Here is a 14,046-nt window from a genome sequence, read left to right on the forward strand (position 1 = left end):
AGATGAAGAAGTCCTGAGGAGCCTATGCAGGGATGTTGGCTTAGGCCCACAGGTCTTGCACGGAGGTAGCAGGGAGGCTTCCCTATATCGGCGAGAGGGCATCGGATAGGAGCAGAGATACTCATACCAGGCTTGAACGTTTTAGGCAGATTTCTTTCGTTTTGGCTTGGTGGAGTTGCTGCCCTTTCCTCATTAATGTGTCTGGATATACCATGGTATTGTTTGGAGTAATGCCCCCCGTAAAAGTTAAAAGTTATCAGATGGACCTACTCTACAATGAAGGACTACAATAATGGAACTTTTTATTTGTCTAGTAGGCCGCAGCACACGGGCCGAGAGTTTAGTATTGGGCTGATATAGATGTAAATCCCCTCTGCTTACATTCCTAGCATCACCCTTAATGAAGGAACACTATAATCCCCTGATATGATTAGTGCTGCCTATATAAAACTTTTAGTTCTAGGGATTATAAATGCAGTTGGACATGTTCCTGGACTATTACTTTCTAGTTTAAGCCATAATAAGGTTTACTTTTCTGGATATGTAAAAACACGCTGTAACCCTATTACTTGTATCCTCACATTTAACTATGTATAGTCTAGAAGCCCATGTTCAGGCTTTGAGCTCCTATGTAATAGTCTATGTACAATGTTATGGCGTGAGTTTCCCCTCTTACTAGTTCTAATACTTATACTTCCTATATACTAGTTTGCCCTGGTCTCACGGGCAATCCTAGATACCCCTCATAACATCTTAGTACTTGTTATTTTTTGATTGTTATATATGTTCAGTGGGCAAGCTCCATATTGCATATTACTCTGAAGTGTTACTGTTTAATTGTGCTGTGAATTTTATTGTATATTCTGCTATAATTTAACTGACTATAACACAAGCATCAATGACCGCCTCCATACCAAACAGCCTAACTTATAAAATGAATATAAAGTATGTGGGTGTTCAATATATCTGGAGGAGCTCCATATTTTATTTAATAATATCCCTAAGCCCACTATTGTTTAAACCTGCGGTGACATTGCCAATTGGGGCACTACTCTTACTTTGAAACATAAATCTTGTTTCTCTCTATGACATAACTATTATCACCCCCCCCCATCTAACTATTCTGTTTGTGTTGCTGAGGCCCCAAAGAGGCTTCTAATATCGGGGAGGATGAGCCATGACTAAGAACGTTGATATTTCTGGTCAAGGGTCCAAGAGTGGCCCTTCTATCTATATAAGCCTACCATTTACGCATCTTATTAGCATCTCACTTCTAAGGAGGCTTCTAATGTTGCTGCCCTATCCCATTCTAACAGAATACATTCAAGTTTAAGTGACCAGACATCCACTACCCCCCCCCCCATTTATTCCCTTTTGGCAGAGTTAAGCAGCCTCTGCCCTGTCCAGAGAGTCCTGGTTGCTCTCTGGGCCCTAATACGGATAGATTAGCTGTGTCTACATATGCACTATTGGTTACATATAGTTTGCCAGTTGTGGTATTCCTCTTTTACTTGAACCTTAACCTAAAGTTTGCTTACAGTGAGATTTTTCTTAAGTTTTTTCTGTGTGTATTTAATTGTAACTGTTTTTGCATACGCACTTTTCTACCCAATGAAGGAATTGAACCCACCCGTGGTTCAGGTAACCTATGTTGGCACACTGCTTTTGTTTAGTTAAACTGATAACATTGTTAATAATTATGTACACTGAAACTAGTCTCTTACTATTAGCTCTATTCACATGCCCTCAGCGGCTTATAGTTGTGTCTGGTCCCATGAGTGGACCTGTATGTCTCGAGGACGTTATAAACTTATAAAACCAAAAAATGAGGTACCTGGATTATCATGTCAGTTTAGATACTTATATGTGGATGTCTACATAGAATGTTTTTGCACTGTCATTCTTTTTTTCCTTTTCTGACACTGGAAAATTGTTACATCTGAACTGACTGTTTGTATATGCTATTTTCTCCTCAACAAAAATAAAAAGTTTAAAAAAAAAAAAGAGCTGATTACTTTGGGGCAATGGCACGCAAAAGGCCCTTTTAAGGGCTATTGATAGTTTAGTTTAGGCTAGGGTTTTTTATTATTTTGAGGGCGATTTTTTTTTGATAGGGCTATTAGATTAGGTGTAATTAGTTTAAATGTCTTGTAATTTGTTTATTATTTTCTGTAATTAAGTGGGTTTTTTTTGTACTTTAGCTAATTTAATTTATTTAATTGTTAATTTAGTTAATTTATTTAATTATAGTGTAGTGTTAGGTGTTATTGTAACTTAGGGTAGGTTTTATTTTACATGTACTTTTGTATTTATTTTAGCTAGGTATTTATTAAATAGTTAATAACTATTTAATAACTATTCTACCTAGTTAAAATAAATACAAACTTGCCTGTAAAATAAAAAGAAACCCTAAGCTAGCTACAATGTAACTATTAGTTATATTGTAGCTAGTATAGGGTTTATTTTATAGGTAAGTATTTAGTTTTAAATAGGAATTATTTAGTTAATGATAGGAATTTGTAGTTATATTTATTGTAATTATAGTTAAGTTAGGGGGTGTTAGGGTTAGACTTTAGGGGTTAATACATTTAGTATAGTGGCGGCGACGTTGGGGGCGGCAGATTAGGGGTTAATAAATGTAGGTAGGTGGCGGCGATGTTAGGGACAGCAGATTAGGGTTAATAATATTTAACTAATGTTTGCGAGGCGGGAGTGCGGTGGTTTAGGGGTTAATATGTTTATTATAGTGGCGGCGACGTTGGGAGCAGCAGATTAGGGGTTAATAAGTGTAGGTAGGTTAATAAATATAATGCAGGTGTCGGCGATGTCGGGGGCGGCAGATTAGGGGTTAATAAGTGTAAGATTAGGGGTGTTTAGACTCGGGGATCATGTTAGGGTGTTAGGTGTAAACGTAAATTTTATTTCCCCATAGGAATCAATGGGGCTGCGTTACTGAGTTTTACACTGCTTATTTGCAGGTGTTAGACTTTTTCTCAGCCGTCTCTCCCCGTTGATTCCTATGGGGAAATCATGCACGAGCAGGTACGACCAGCTCACCGCTGATTTAAGCAGCGCTGGTATTGGAGTGCGGTAAGGAGCAAACATTTGCTCAACGCTCACTTCTTGCCTTTTAACGCCAGGTTTGTAAAAACCCGTAATACCAGCGCTGCAGGTAAGTGAGCAGTGAGAGAAAACTGCTCGTTAGCACCGCATAGCCTCTAATGCACAACTCGTAATCTAGCCGAAAGATAGCAAGAGAATGAAGAAAAATTGATAATAGGAATAAATTAGAAAGTTGCTTAAAATTGCATGCTCTATCTGAATCATGAAAGATAAAATTTGGGTTCAGTGTCCCTTTAACTATATTTAATTTGCTGCCCAATGCTGCACGACTTACCCCTTGCGCTGCGCTAGGTACTTTGCTGTGTCTCATGGCATCAGAACGAGGCCCCCATTGGAGCCTATAGAAGCGTGCTCTTGTGAGTCCAAGACTTTCAGGCTAGTATTACTGAGTGGAGCGCAAATATCACGCTCGAGAAAGCGCAATTTTGTGCTCCACTCGTAATCTAGGTCGTTATTTGTAAAATGTGTTTAATAAAGCTTTTATGAACATCAAAAATAACAGTTTTTATGCCTCTTTAATAGAATAACTAACAAATATGCTCATACTAATGCATGGAATTGTAAAACTTAATTCCTGGTATTAACAACAAAAATCTCCATTAAAATCTAGTAGACTTTATTGTCTCTGTTAAAGTTTACAACTGCAATAGCATATACAATAATGTAATGAGTCCAAGTGCCTCCACTTGCTGAATATTAAATCCTGTAAAGCCATGATTTGACAAATTAAACAGTTTAAAGTATCACTCTAGCACTCCACGACATGATACTATTAAAGTCTGGGGCCCATTCAGACAGCTCACATGGACCAAAGAAAAAAGGAGTCTGACCTACTACAGCCAGCAATATTGCACTGACATTTGGCAGTCACCAACACTTAAACAAATCGCAGAACACATTGTTAGTGATTCTTATATTTTATTATAATTTCAAATTGATAAAAACATTTATTTTAAAATGTTCATAATTTCTGTAACATTAATAATTTAAAGATCAGCAAAATATAATAGATAAAGCAAAAAAAAAACTTAATTGATGTTTGATAACCATTTAATGAGCAAAACTCTAAAAAAAAATTATAAGGCGGTATTATCTTCTGGACATTATATATCAATTATCAGATCTTTCAACTACGGAAATCTGGTAAATTCTATTCAGGTGATTCTCTTGAAAGTTTAATGCAGAATAATGCACAGATCTATTTATTAACAAACAAAAGGCTATCAATTCACTAGACAGTCAATAAACATTCAATATATACACATTAATCTAAAAAAAATGTATTTGAACTAGGATTTTAAACTCGTGTATGTGGTTTTACAAAGTGTGTAAAGTCTTAGTTTAATAGATAATGAAGTCTGTTTCCTAAGCACTTGATAGCAAGGTTGATGTAAAGATTTGCTGCAATATCTGTGGGATCTGCTTTGTATCCATAGCAACAAAAGATCGCCCGGCTGGAAGTGTCCTCTGCAGCCTGGGGTTCAGAAAGGAGGAAGAAAAAAATTAGCAATGCAAATACAAAAACCTTAGAAACAAGGGGAGAACAAAACTTTTACTTCTGAATAACTTATACATAGCAGCTATTCATTTTCTTAACTGGTGAATGAAAGCTTTGGAAAGGGCTGAAGGAGGATGTACTACTAAAATCTCCAACTAAGCCGGAAACCGAGACAGCTGGACAGTTGGTGCCTGTCCCAAGGAACCAATATTCAGTTGTCTATAATTCTGCAATGAATGCCCCTGCTCATCTGTAAATTTCTGTAAATTTTCTTGGCTATGGCCTTCGTGTGTAATATAAATCAAATTTAACAATGGAAATAATGCAGATTGTATGGCATGTAAATGCTGGTTAATAACATTTATGGAATGTTTACTGTATATACAGTAAAAGGTAATATATGTATTAATAGTATGAGTTTAAGGTCACATTTCTACTTTTGCAATTTTTCATTAAATATAACATTTTCTTAAAAAAATAATATAATACATGAACTATGCAGGAAAATGACACATTTTATGTAGAATGAAATTCCCATTCCAGATATAGATAGATTTAATGTTTAAAATTATTCTGTATCTTAATGGGTTACATTTTTAAATTTATCATCATGCCTAACAATAATTATTCTTGATCCTGTTGTTAAAAAACATGGCTGCAAAAGTAAAGTATATACTACATGTTCTTACCGTTCAGCCTGATCACCCAAAGACCCAATAAATATAGCAAAGGCGTTAACTTGTGGGTTGACAGTCAAGGCTTGGGCAAACATTAATGGTGGTATTCCATATCGTTCCAGGTTAGCATCACTCAAAACTATGACAAAGTATTCATCAGCCTCTTCCTTGGCTATTTCCTTAATAGCATTCTCAGTGGCGTCTAGTGTGTAGTCTCCACTCATACAGAACTGCGAGTGGGCGTGCATAGTCTGACACAGAAACAACAAGCACATTAAACATTAGAAAAATCTCTTCTTTTTAATCACATGTAAAGAATGATTCTTAGCCTATAAGTCTTAGGGACTTAAATTAATATAAACTGTAAATAATGAATTATAAGCTATTTCACAGAACTGAGTCATTTTGTTTGTCACTCTGTGTTTTATGAAAATAGCATGGGATCAAACTCAATTGTTTACTGAAACACTTGTCATGGATTCTGAGTTAAAAAACCTCCATAATAAACTTTCAAATCCCCACCGTCTGATTGCTTAGACCGCAATCACTCAGCCCAGCTCATAGCCACACAGGACCATTCCCCATGGCTGCCCAGCCCCTTACGCCTAGTCATAAGTATGTACGTGTATAAAGACAGACGCCCTGATGGATCCTTACACTTGATTTAAATAGCTAGGCCTCAGTGATGGATTCTAGGTAATATGGAGGAGAAACTATCACTTCTTTTTAACAGTGAACCAAAAATTGTCACAGCCTTGCATCTGGCCACAAGAAACAGGAACAGCAGTATTAGTGACCCTGTGATTGTATCCAACAAATGCAAGTATCAAAGGAATAACAGCCACATGTATCAAGGATAAATCTTGTTTTGAGGAACAATTATTCACACTTTCATAGTAAATGGAGCTTGATTTGATCACACATGAAATAACAAAGTTTTTTTTGTCAGATTTTCTTTATATAAAATGTATTTTTTTAAAAATCAGCTAAAAACTAATAAAAATACACATAAATAAAAACTTCTCTTTTACTAGTATACCAGTGCTGTAACTTGTTAATATACTGTGGGCATATATTGCAATCTATGCTTGTATTTTACTTGTTATATTAGACATATTTCAATATATTTTACTTAAAAAAGAATAAACGAGTTGGCAATGCTTAGTAGTGTCCTCTTCCCATTTAGCTGGTCCATAATTGGCTTCTTTTAAAGGCTACCTATTATTATTATTATTAATGTCATCATCAATATGTATTTGTAGAGCAGCAACAAAAGCTAGGTATAATATGCAAAGGCAGCATTTGTAAGAAGCAAAAGGGTAGAGATAGATCACCTTAGATGAAGTTGATCTACAAAGCCATTGGACTTGTGTGTTACATGCTAAGGGGGGCTTCTGTATATTATACTTATTTTTATAGTGCTGTGAAATCTGTTAGCGATGTACAAATAAATTATAATAATAATGCAGTAAATAATCATTTTGCATAAAGACCCCATTTCTTTTTCAACACATGAGGTTTTAAATTTTCAAACATATGCGTAAGATTGTTTTACCTTAAGAATTTCCAGTCTTTGCTTATTGTTCTTAGGTATTCTGTCACTTCTTATTAACTCAATTTTATATCCATCACCGGAATGCCCATAGACATCATACTAGAATGGAAAGAACAAGGAGAAGTCACATTAGGTCTACAGAGAGGTAACCTGTGTCACCCACAAGAGCGGCTACTTCCCTGCTAAGGAAAATAATCTACAGTCCAGGGAAGTGCTGCAATTTAAGACCAAATGGTTAAATGAAGTCCATTTAAAATAAAAGAGGATAGCTGCTTAAACATAAGTTACTGATGTAAAACAAAACTCTTCTATAAGGAGGGAAATATGTTATCAATGTAAACTGATAAAGCTTATTTAAACACTTTATATATCTAAGCCAGCAAAGTATTTCCACATCATGCCTTGTTACGTAAATCTGTAGATTTTCCATTTCTGTTAGAAGGTCTGTGTAATCTTACAGATTTATGATAATTTAATGCAAACACGTTATCTGCAGTGATTTCATATGTGACCTACATTACTGATTTATTCTAACAGTGTGTTTACTGTGAACTCATTGCTAAGATTGTGGATATTGAAATAAGGAAGGTACCTAACAATCATTCTCTCCAAGTCAATAAAACGTGTTCTAAACATGCAATACAATCCCCCCCTCTAATCCCAGGAGTTTAAAACTTTTTGGCACTACAGTGTATTGAATTTATACTTAGTGCAACAGGTGATGCATCATCATATAGTGTGTATATTGCAGTCTGTATAGTTATCCTAACATATACACATTCCACAGCTCAGTAACAGATTAGATTGTTGTGCACTATTTACTACTAACAAATTAATAACATAAATTATGCTTACCAGATCATTTCCTTTCCTTCTGTATGGGAAGAGTCCACAGCTGCATTCGTTACTTGTGGGAAATACTGAACCTGGCCACCAGGAGGAGGCAAAGACACCCCAACCAAAGGCTTAAATACCTCCCCCACTTCCTCATATCCCAGTCATTCTGCCGAGGGAACAAGGAACAGTAGGAGAAATATCAGGGTGAAAAATGGTGCCAGAAGAGTAGATAAAAAATGAAGGGCCGCCCATCGAAGCACATGTGCGGGAGCTGTGGACTCTTCCCATACAGAAGGAAAGGAAATTATCTGGTAAGCATAATTTATGTTTTCCTTCTTAATATGGGAAGAGTCCACAGCTACATTCCTTACTTGTGGGAAAATTATACCCAAGTTCCAGAGTACACAGAATGCTAATGGGAGGGAAAAAGAGAGGAGACCAATATCTGAGGGCACCACAGCCTGAAAAACCTTTCTCCCGAAGGCTACTTCAGCAGAAGCAAACAGAAGCAAAAACATCAAACTTGTAAAAACCTGGAAAGAGTATGTAAGGAGGACCTATAGAAAATAAAACAATCTTATTTTATTAAAAAAAAAACGGCACCTTTATACCCCAATCACTGGGGCACTCACCACCTCCTTTGACCCAGACAGTACAAAGATTTATGACTCCTCTGTGATAGCTCGGTCAGGAAAGAGGGAATGAAAGCTCACATGGTGCACAATGTGGACCGTTGTTCTAAAAGAAGTTTTCTACCGCATAGGAATGCGCAACCTACGTCACTTCTGGTGCCATGAATCAGCTGCTGGAGGTTTATGGCGCTCATTTATCTGATTGGTCCATTTGATTTGCCCACGTCCATTCACCAAATTGTCCTATCACAAGCCGCCGACTTCCCGTGCCGGGGGGGTCGTACTTATGGGGTTTACAGTGGGTGCAGATGGAGCTTATGTAGGTCCATGAGCACCCACTGTAACCCCCATCAGCACCCCCTGTAAACCCCATAAGCACGACCCCCCCGGGCACGGGAAGTCGGCGGCTTGTGATAGGACAATTTGGTGAATGAAAGTGGGCAAATCAAATGGACCGATCAGATAAGACATAGGAAGAAAGCGTTACTGTATTATCTGATTGGTCCGTGAAGTCAGTGGCTGTACAATCAATAGGGTCTTGTCTGATGAGTAGGGCCTCGTGCGCATGCGCGGCCCATAGAATCCCGCGACCCGTTGTTATCAAATAAGTCGGCTTAAATAGCTGTTTGGAGGAGGTTGGGCCTCTTGCGCATGCGTAGTGAGCGCCACAAACCTCCAGCAGCTGATTTCACATCACATTCCTATGGTAGACATCTTATTTTAGAACACCGTCCCTGCTATGAGAAAAAGTGCGACAAGCTTGTAAGCTGCACAGCTCTCAAAGTGAAAGTGAAACCTGTATATTCCATAACAGCCTATGAGCCCATAACATCTCACACATAAAAGCAGCATAAAATCAAATAAACATAAAGATTATTCCCCACGGTTCAGTATTCCCCCTCAGGAGATATTAACTAGGGTTGCACCGATACTGATACTAGTATCGGTATCGGTACCGATATCAAGTACTTGCATGAGTACTTGTACTCGTGCAAATGCACAGATACTTAAACCGATACCTCCACTTACTACCCATATGCTATCTTGTGGTGTTTTTTTCAAACTGCATGTTCCCATTTCATTTAAAGCTGGAGTGGAGACTAAACTAAAAATTGTTTACTACTGTTCTGCCAATACAAATTGCTCTTATTTGTATTATTGTAGGAGAGATCACTGCACTGCGTTCAGACAAACCCCTGAAGTACTGGGCAGTCAATAAACTGAGATTTTCAGCTCTGGCTAAAATGGCCCAAAAATATCTTTCTGCCCCATGCAGTAGTGTTGAAAGTTGAACCTCCTTACTGATAGCAAAAACAGACTTATAGCTGAACATGCAGAGATGCTTCTGTTCTGTTCCTTAATAAGAACTTGCCACTAACTATTGAAAAAATATTCTAATTGCTAGATTGCCTTTTATACTGCTAGTTCTCATCTTGCACAATTATGTTCAAAACATACTGTACTCTGAGGAACATCTTAGCTTATATAATTGCAGGAAGAGTACTCATAGGAAAAATTAAGTTAATCCCAATGAACACTCATCCTGCAATTTTAGGACTAGATTTAGATTACATTTGATTGGTAAGCTTTACCAATGCTCTGTTCACATTTCCAACTCCATAGCCTTTAATGGAGTAGGATGTGTAATGAGAGCATTGGTAAAGCTTACCAATCAAATGTAATCTAGCCCATAGTGTTGTTCACCATGATAAAACAGTATTCTGTTCTATTTTTTACTGTATGGCACTTTTGGTTGGTTGCATAAGCACGACCCCCCCGGGCACGGGAAGTCGGCGGCTTGTGATAGGACAATTTGGTGAATGAAAGTGGGCAAATCAAATGGACCTATCAGATAAGACATAGGAAGAAAGCGTTACTGTATTATCTGATTGGTCCGTGAAGTCAGTGGCTGTACAATCAATAGGGTCTTGTCTGATGAGTAGGGCCGCGTGCGCATGCGCGGCCCATAGAATCCCGCGACCCGTTGTTATCAAATAAGTCGGCTTAAATAGCTGTTTGGAGGAGGTTGGGCCTCTTGCGCATGCGTAGTGAGCGCCACAAACCTCCAGCAGCTGATTTCACATCACATTCCTATGGTAGACATCTTATTTTAGAACACCGTCCCTGCTATGAGAAAAAGTGCGACAAGCTTGTAAGCTGCACAGCTCTCAAAGTGAAAGTGAAACCTGTATATTCCATAACAGCCTATGAGCCCATAACATCTCACACATAAAAGCAGCATAAAATCAAATAAACATAAAGATTATTCCCCACGGTTCAGTATTCCCCCTCAGGAGATATTAACTAGGTTTGCACCGATACTGATACTAGTATCGGTATCGGTACCGATACCAAGTACTTGCATGAGTACTTGTACTCGTGCAAATGCACAGATACTTAAACCGATACCTCCACTTACTACCCATATGCTATCTTGTGGTGTTTTTTTCAAACTGCATGTTCCCATTTCATTTAAAGCTGGAGTGGAGACTAAACTAAAAATTGTTTACTACTGTTCTGCCAATACAAATTGCTCTTATTTGTATTATTGTAGGAGAGATCACTGTACTGCGTTCAGACAAACCCCTGAAGTACTGGGCAGTTAATAAACTGAGATTTCCAGCTCTGGCTAAAATGGCCCAAAAATATCTTTCTGCCCCATGCAGTAGTGTGGAAAGATGAACCTCCTTACTGATAGCAAAAACAGACTTATAGCTGAACATGCAGAGATGCTTCTGTTCTGTTCCTTAATAAGAACTTGCCACTAACTTTTGAAAAATTATTCTTATTGCTAGATTGCCTTTTATACTGCTAGTTCTCATCTTGCACAATTATGTTCAAAACATACTGTACTCTGAGGAACATCTTATCTTATATAATTGCAGGAAGAGTACTCATAGGAAAAATTAAGTTAATCCCAATGAACACTCATCCTGCAATTATAGGACTAGATTTAGATTACATTTGATTGGTAAGCTTTACCAATGCTCTGTTCACATTTCCAACTCCATAGCCTTTAATGGAGTAGGATGTGTAATGAGAGCATTGGTAAAGCTTACCAATCAAATGTAATCTAGCCCATAGTGTTGTTCACCATGATTAAACAGTATTCTGTTCTATTTTTTACTGTATGGCACTTTTGGTTGGTTGCAATTTTATATTTGTTATTTATTGTTGTTGTTAATATATTTTATTGTAATATTTTTATTTCTAAACATGTTCTGTGAACTTTGTGACAAATAAAACCTGTTTTATTATTTCATAATTTATTTTGAGCTACAGTCCTTCATAATTATAAAGAAGGAATCTTAAATAATTAGTCTGTATTGTGCTTGGTAAACTGTCACATGACATAAAAAAAAGTATCGGTAATTGGTATCGGCGAGTATTTGAAAACAAGTATCGGTACTTGTACTCGGTCTTAAAAAAAGGGTATCGGTGCAAAACTAAAATTAACCCTTGATTCCATAAAGATAAAGGAGCCACACTGCAATCCTGTCTTCTATCGTTAACATGAGTGTAAAGTAATGAAACAATCTTACTGGAATCTTTGCCGTGGAACAGTGACACGGTCCTTCAAGTTTGACAGATTGTAACAGCGCTTCTGACATGGACTTGAGTGAAGAAAGCAGGCAGCGAAACTCGTCAACGCTGATTGCTTATGGAGCTGTTAATATGAGTCGGAATGGTTTCGCAGAAAGACTCTCCCTGCATCTCCGGACTACTTAAAGCTCCAGTGCCATTTCAAAGAGTACTACCCTCCATAAGAGACTACTCCATAATCTTCCGACACTTCTCTGCTATCCTCCTGTGACGAAAGGCAAAGATTGACTGGGGTTATGAGGAAGTGGGGGAGGTATTTAAGCCTTTGGCTGGGGTGTCTTTGCCTCCTCCTGGTGGCCAGGTTCAGTATTTCCCACAAGGAATGCAGCTGTGGACTCTTCCCATATTAAGAAGGAAATATATACTGTAGATATATTCAGTGATTGAATGGGGGCACTGCATGATGATGGATTGGAGGGGGGAAGTAAGGATGGTGAGAGGGGCCACTACACTACAGAAAAATGATTTTTTTTAATGAATAAATTAAGGCATCAGGGATGTGAGAGGGTAAGGTGGGGTCCTACACTGTGGAAAATAAAATAATTACAAAAAAATGTAAACTGCCCTATAACTTAATAGTGGCAGATTGTCTGCCAGTATCTAAGATGGAAGATGACCAGTGAGGGGTGAGGGAGGGAAGATAGCTGTTTTGGAGAGATCAGGTAGGGATTGGAGGGTGGGAGGTATTAGCTAAGAGGGTAATCTCTACACTACAGTGATTAGCGGCCTTCTGATTACCAAAAAGCAATAGCAAAGCCATGCATGTCTGGTATTTCTGAACAAAGGGGATCCCAGAGAAGCTTTCACAACCATTTGTTATGACTGCACAAATGGTATGTAAATAATTTCAATGAGAACTCCAAAGTTGGTGAAAAAGTTAACAATTTTTTTAATATGATCGCATTTTGCAATGAAATGGTGGCATAAAATATACCAAAAGGGGTATAGAGCAATACCTTGTGTTGTCTGCTAAACATTTTTTATCATTTTGATAGGTAAACCAAAAAATCAAGGCTCTATTTCTGTTTAAATGAAGTAATAGCAAAAATGCTAACAATTCTCTGGTCTTTTGGGCAAGTTTTCCTCTGAAATTCACAGTCCTTAAGGGGTTAACGATTTACGACAGACAAAAATTAATTATCGCATATAACGTAAGAGTGAACATAGTTTTAGTCGGTTCTGGATGGGCAATGCGCCATTGGTCTGTATTTAACATTATATTATTGACCTTTTAACATCCCTTTAAATATAAATACATGTATGCTGTTATACAAGAAGTGGATTGTTTGGTATTACATAACAAAAACATTTTTTGGCTACTTATAACAAAAAAAAAGTCCCTATTTCTAGGTTTCTAGGTTAATTTGGGATATACTGTTTATCTTGGAACTGGGATTTCAGCTTCTAAATATGTGTGTTTAAGGCTATATAAAAAGAACCAACGTGATGCATTATTATATTACATTTTCTTTTATTACAGCATTTTGAATAATAATAATAATAATAATAATAATTTACCTAATAATTATGTGAGTATGTTTAACCTGTAGATTCTTACAAAAGGTATATCATTTAAATTGTTATTGGAGCAATGGAAAGAAAATATTACATTTCATTAGAGAGTGATATATTTGTTGTTTTAATAAGGCATGCACATTAATTTAGCTGCTACCAAAACACTTGCGTATTTACTTTATTTCAACTATTATATATTTCAACTATTATAACTGAACAAGCACTCCAGCCTATTTGTGAGGGCTGTGAGAGTTATAAAGAAATATTTTTCTATGTATATTTACAGTTGTGCTCATAAGTTTACATACCCTGGCAGAATTTATGATTTCTTGGCCATTTTTCAGAGAATATGAATGATAACACAAAAACGTTTCTTTCACTCAGGGTTAGTGTTTGGCTGAAGCCATTTATTATCAATCAACTGTGTTTACTCTTTTTAAATCATGATGACAACAGAAGCTACCCAAATATGACACTGATAAAAAGTTTACATACCCTGGTGATTTTGGCCTGATAACATGCACACAAGTTGACACAAAGGGGTTTGAATGGCTATTAAAGGTAACCATCCTCACCTGTGATCTGTTTTCTTGTAATTAGTGTGTG

The 14,046-nt window shown here is 37.2% G+C and overlaps 1 protein-coding gene across 1 annotated transcript in view; it reads right to left on the reverse strand.

Annotated features, from left to right (window-relative positions):
- Nucleotides 1-4,155: 4,155 nt before the first annotated feature.
- The window catches only part of VWA8 (von Willebrand factor A domain containing 8), a 1,436,595-nt gene continuing 1,426,704 nt past the window's right edge, over nt 4,156-14,046 (reverse strand). Inside the window, exons 44-46 of the mRNA XM_053707969.1 lie at nt 6,854-6,952; nt 5,311-5,549; nt 4,156-4,597 (exon numbers count right to left, since the gene is read on the reverse strand). Coding sequence (XP_053563944.1) covers nt 4,489-4,597; nt 5,311-5,549; nt 6,854-6,952 — 447 coding nt within the window. The 3' untranslated portion in view covers nt 4,156-4,488. The remainder of the gene's footprint in view (nt 4,598-5,310; nt 5,550-6,853; nt 6,953-14,046) is intronic.

This window comes from Bombina bombina, chromosome 3, assembly GCF_027579735.1.
Source record: "Bombina bombina isolate aBomBom1 chromosome 3, aBomBom1.pri, whole genome shotgun sequence".
NCBI lineage: Eukaryota > Metazoa > Chordata > Amphibia > Anura > Bombinatoridae > Bombina > Bombina bombina.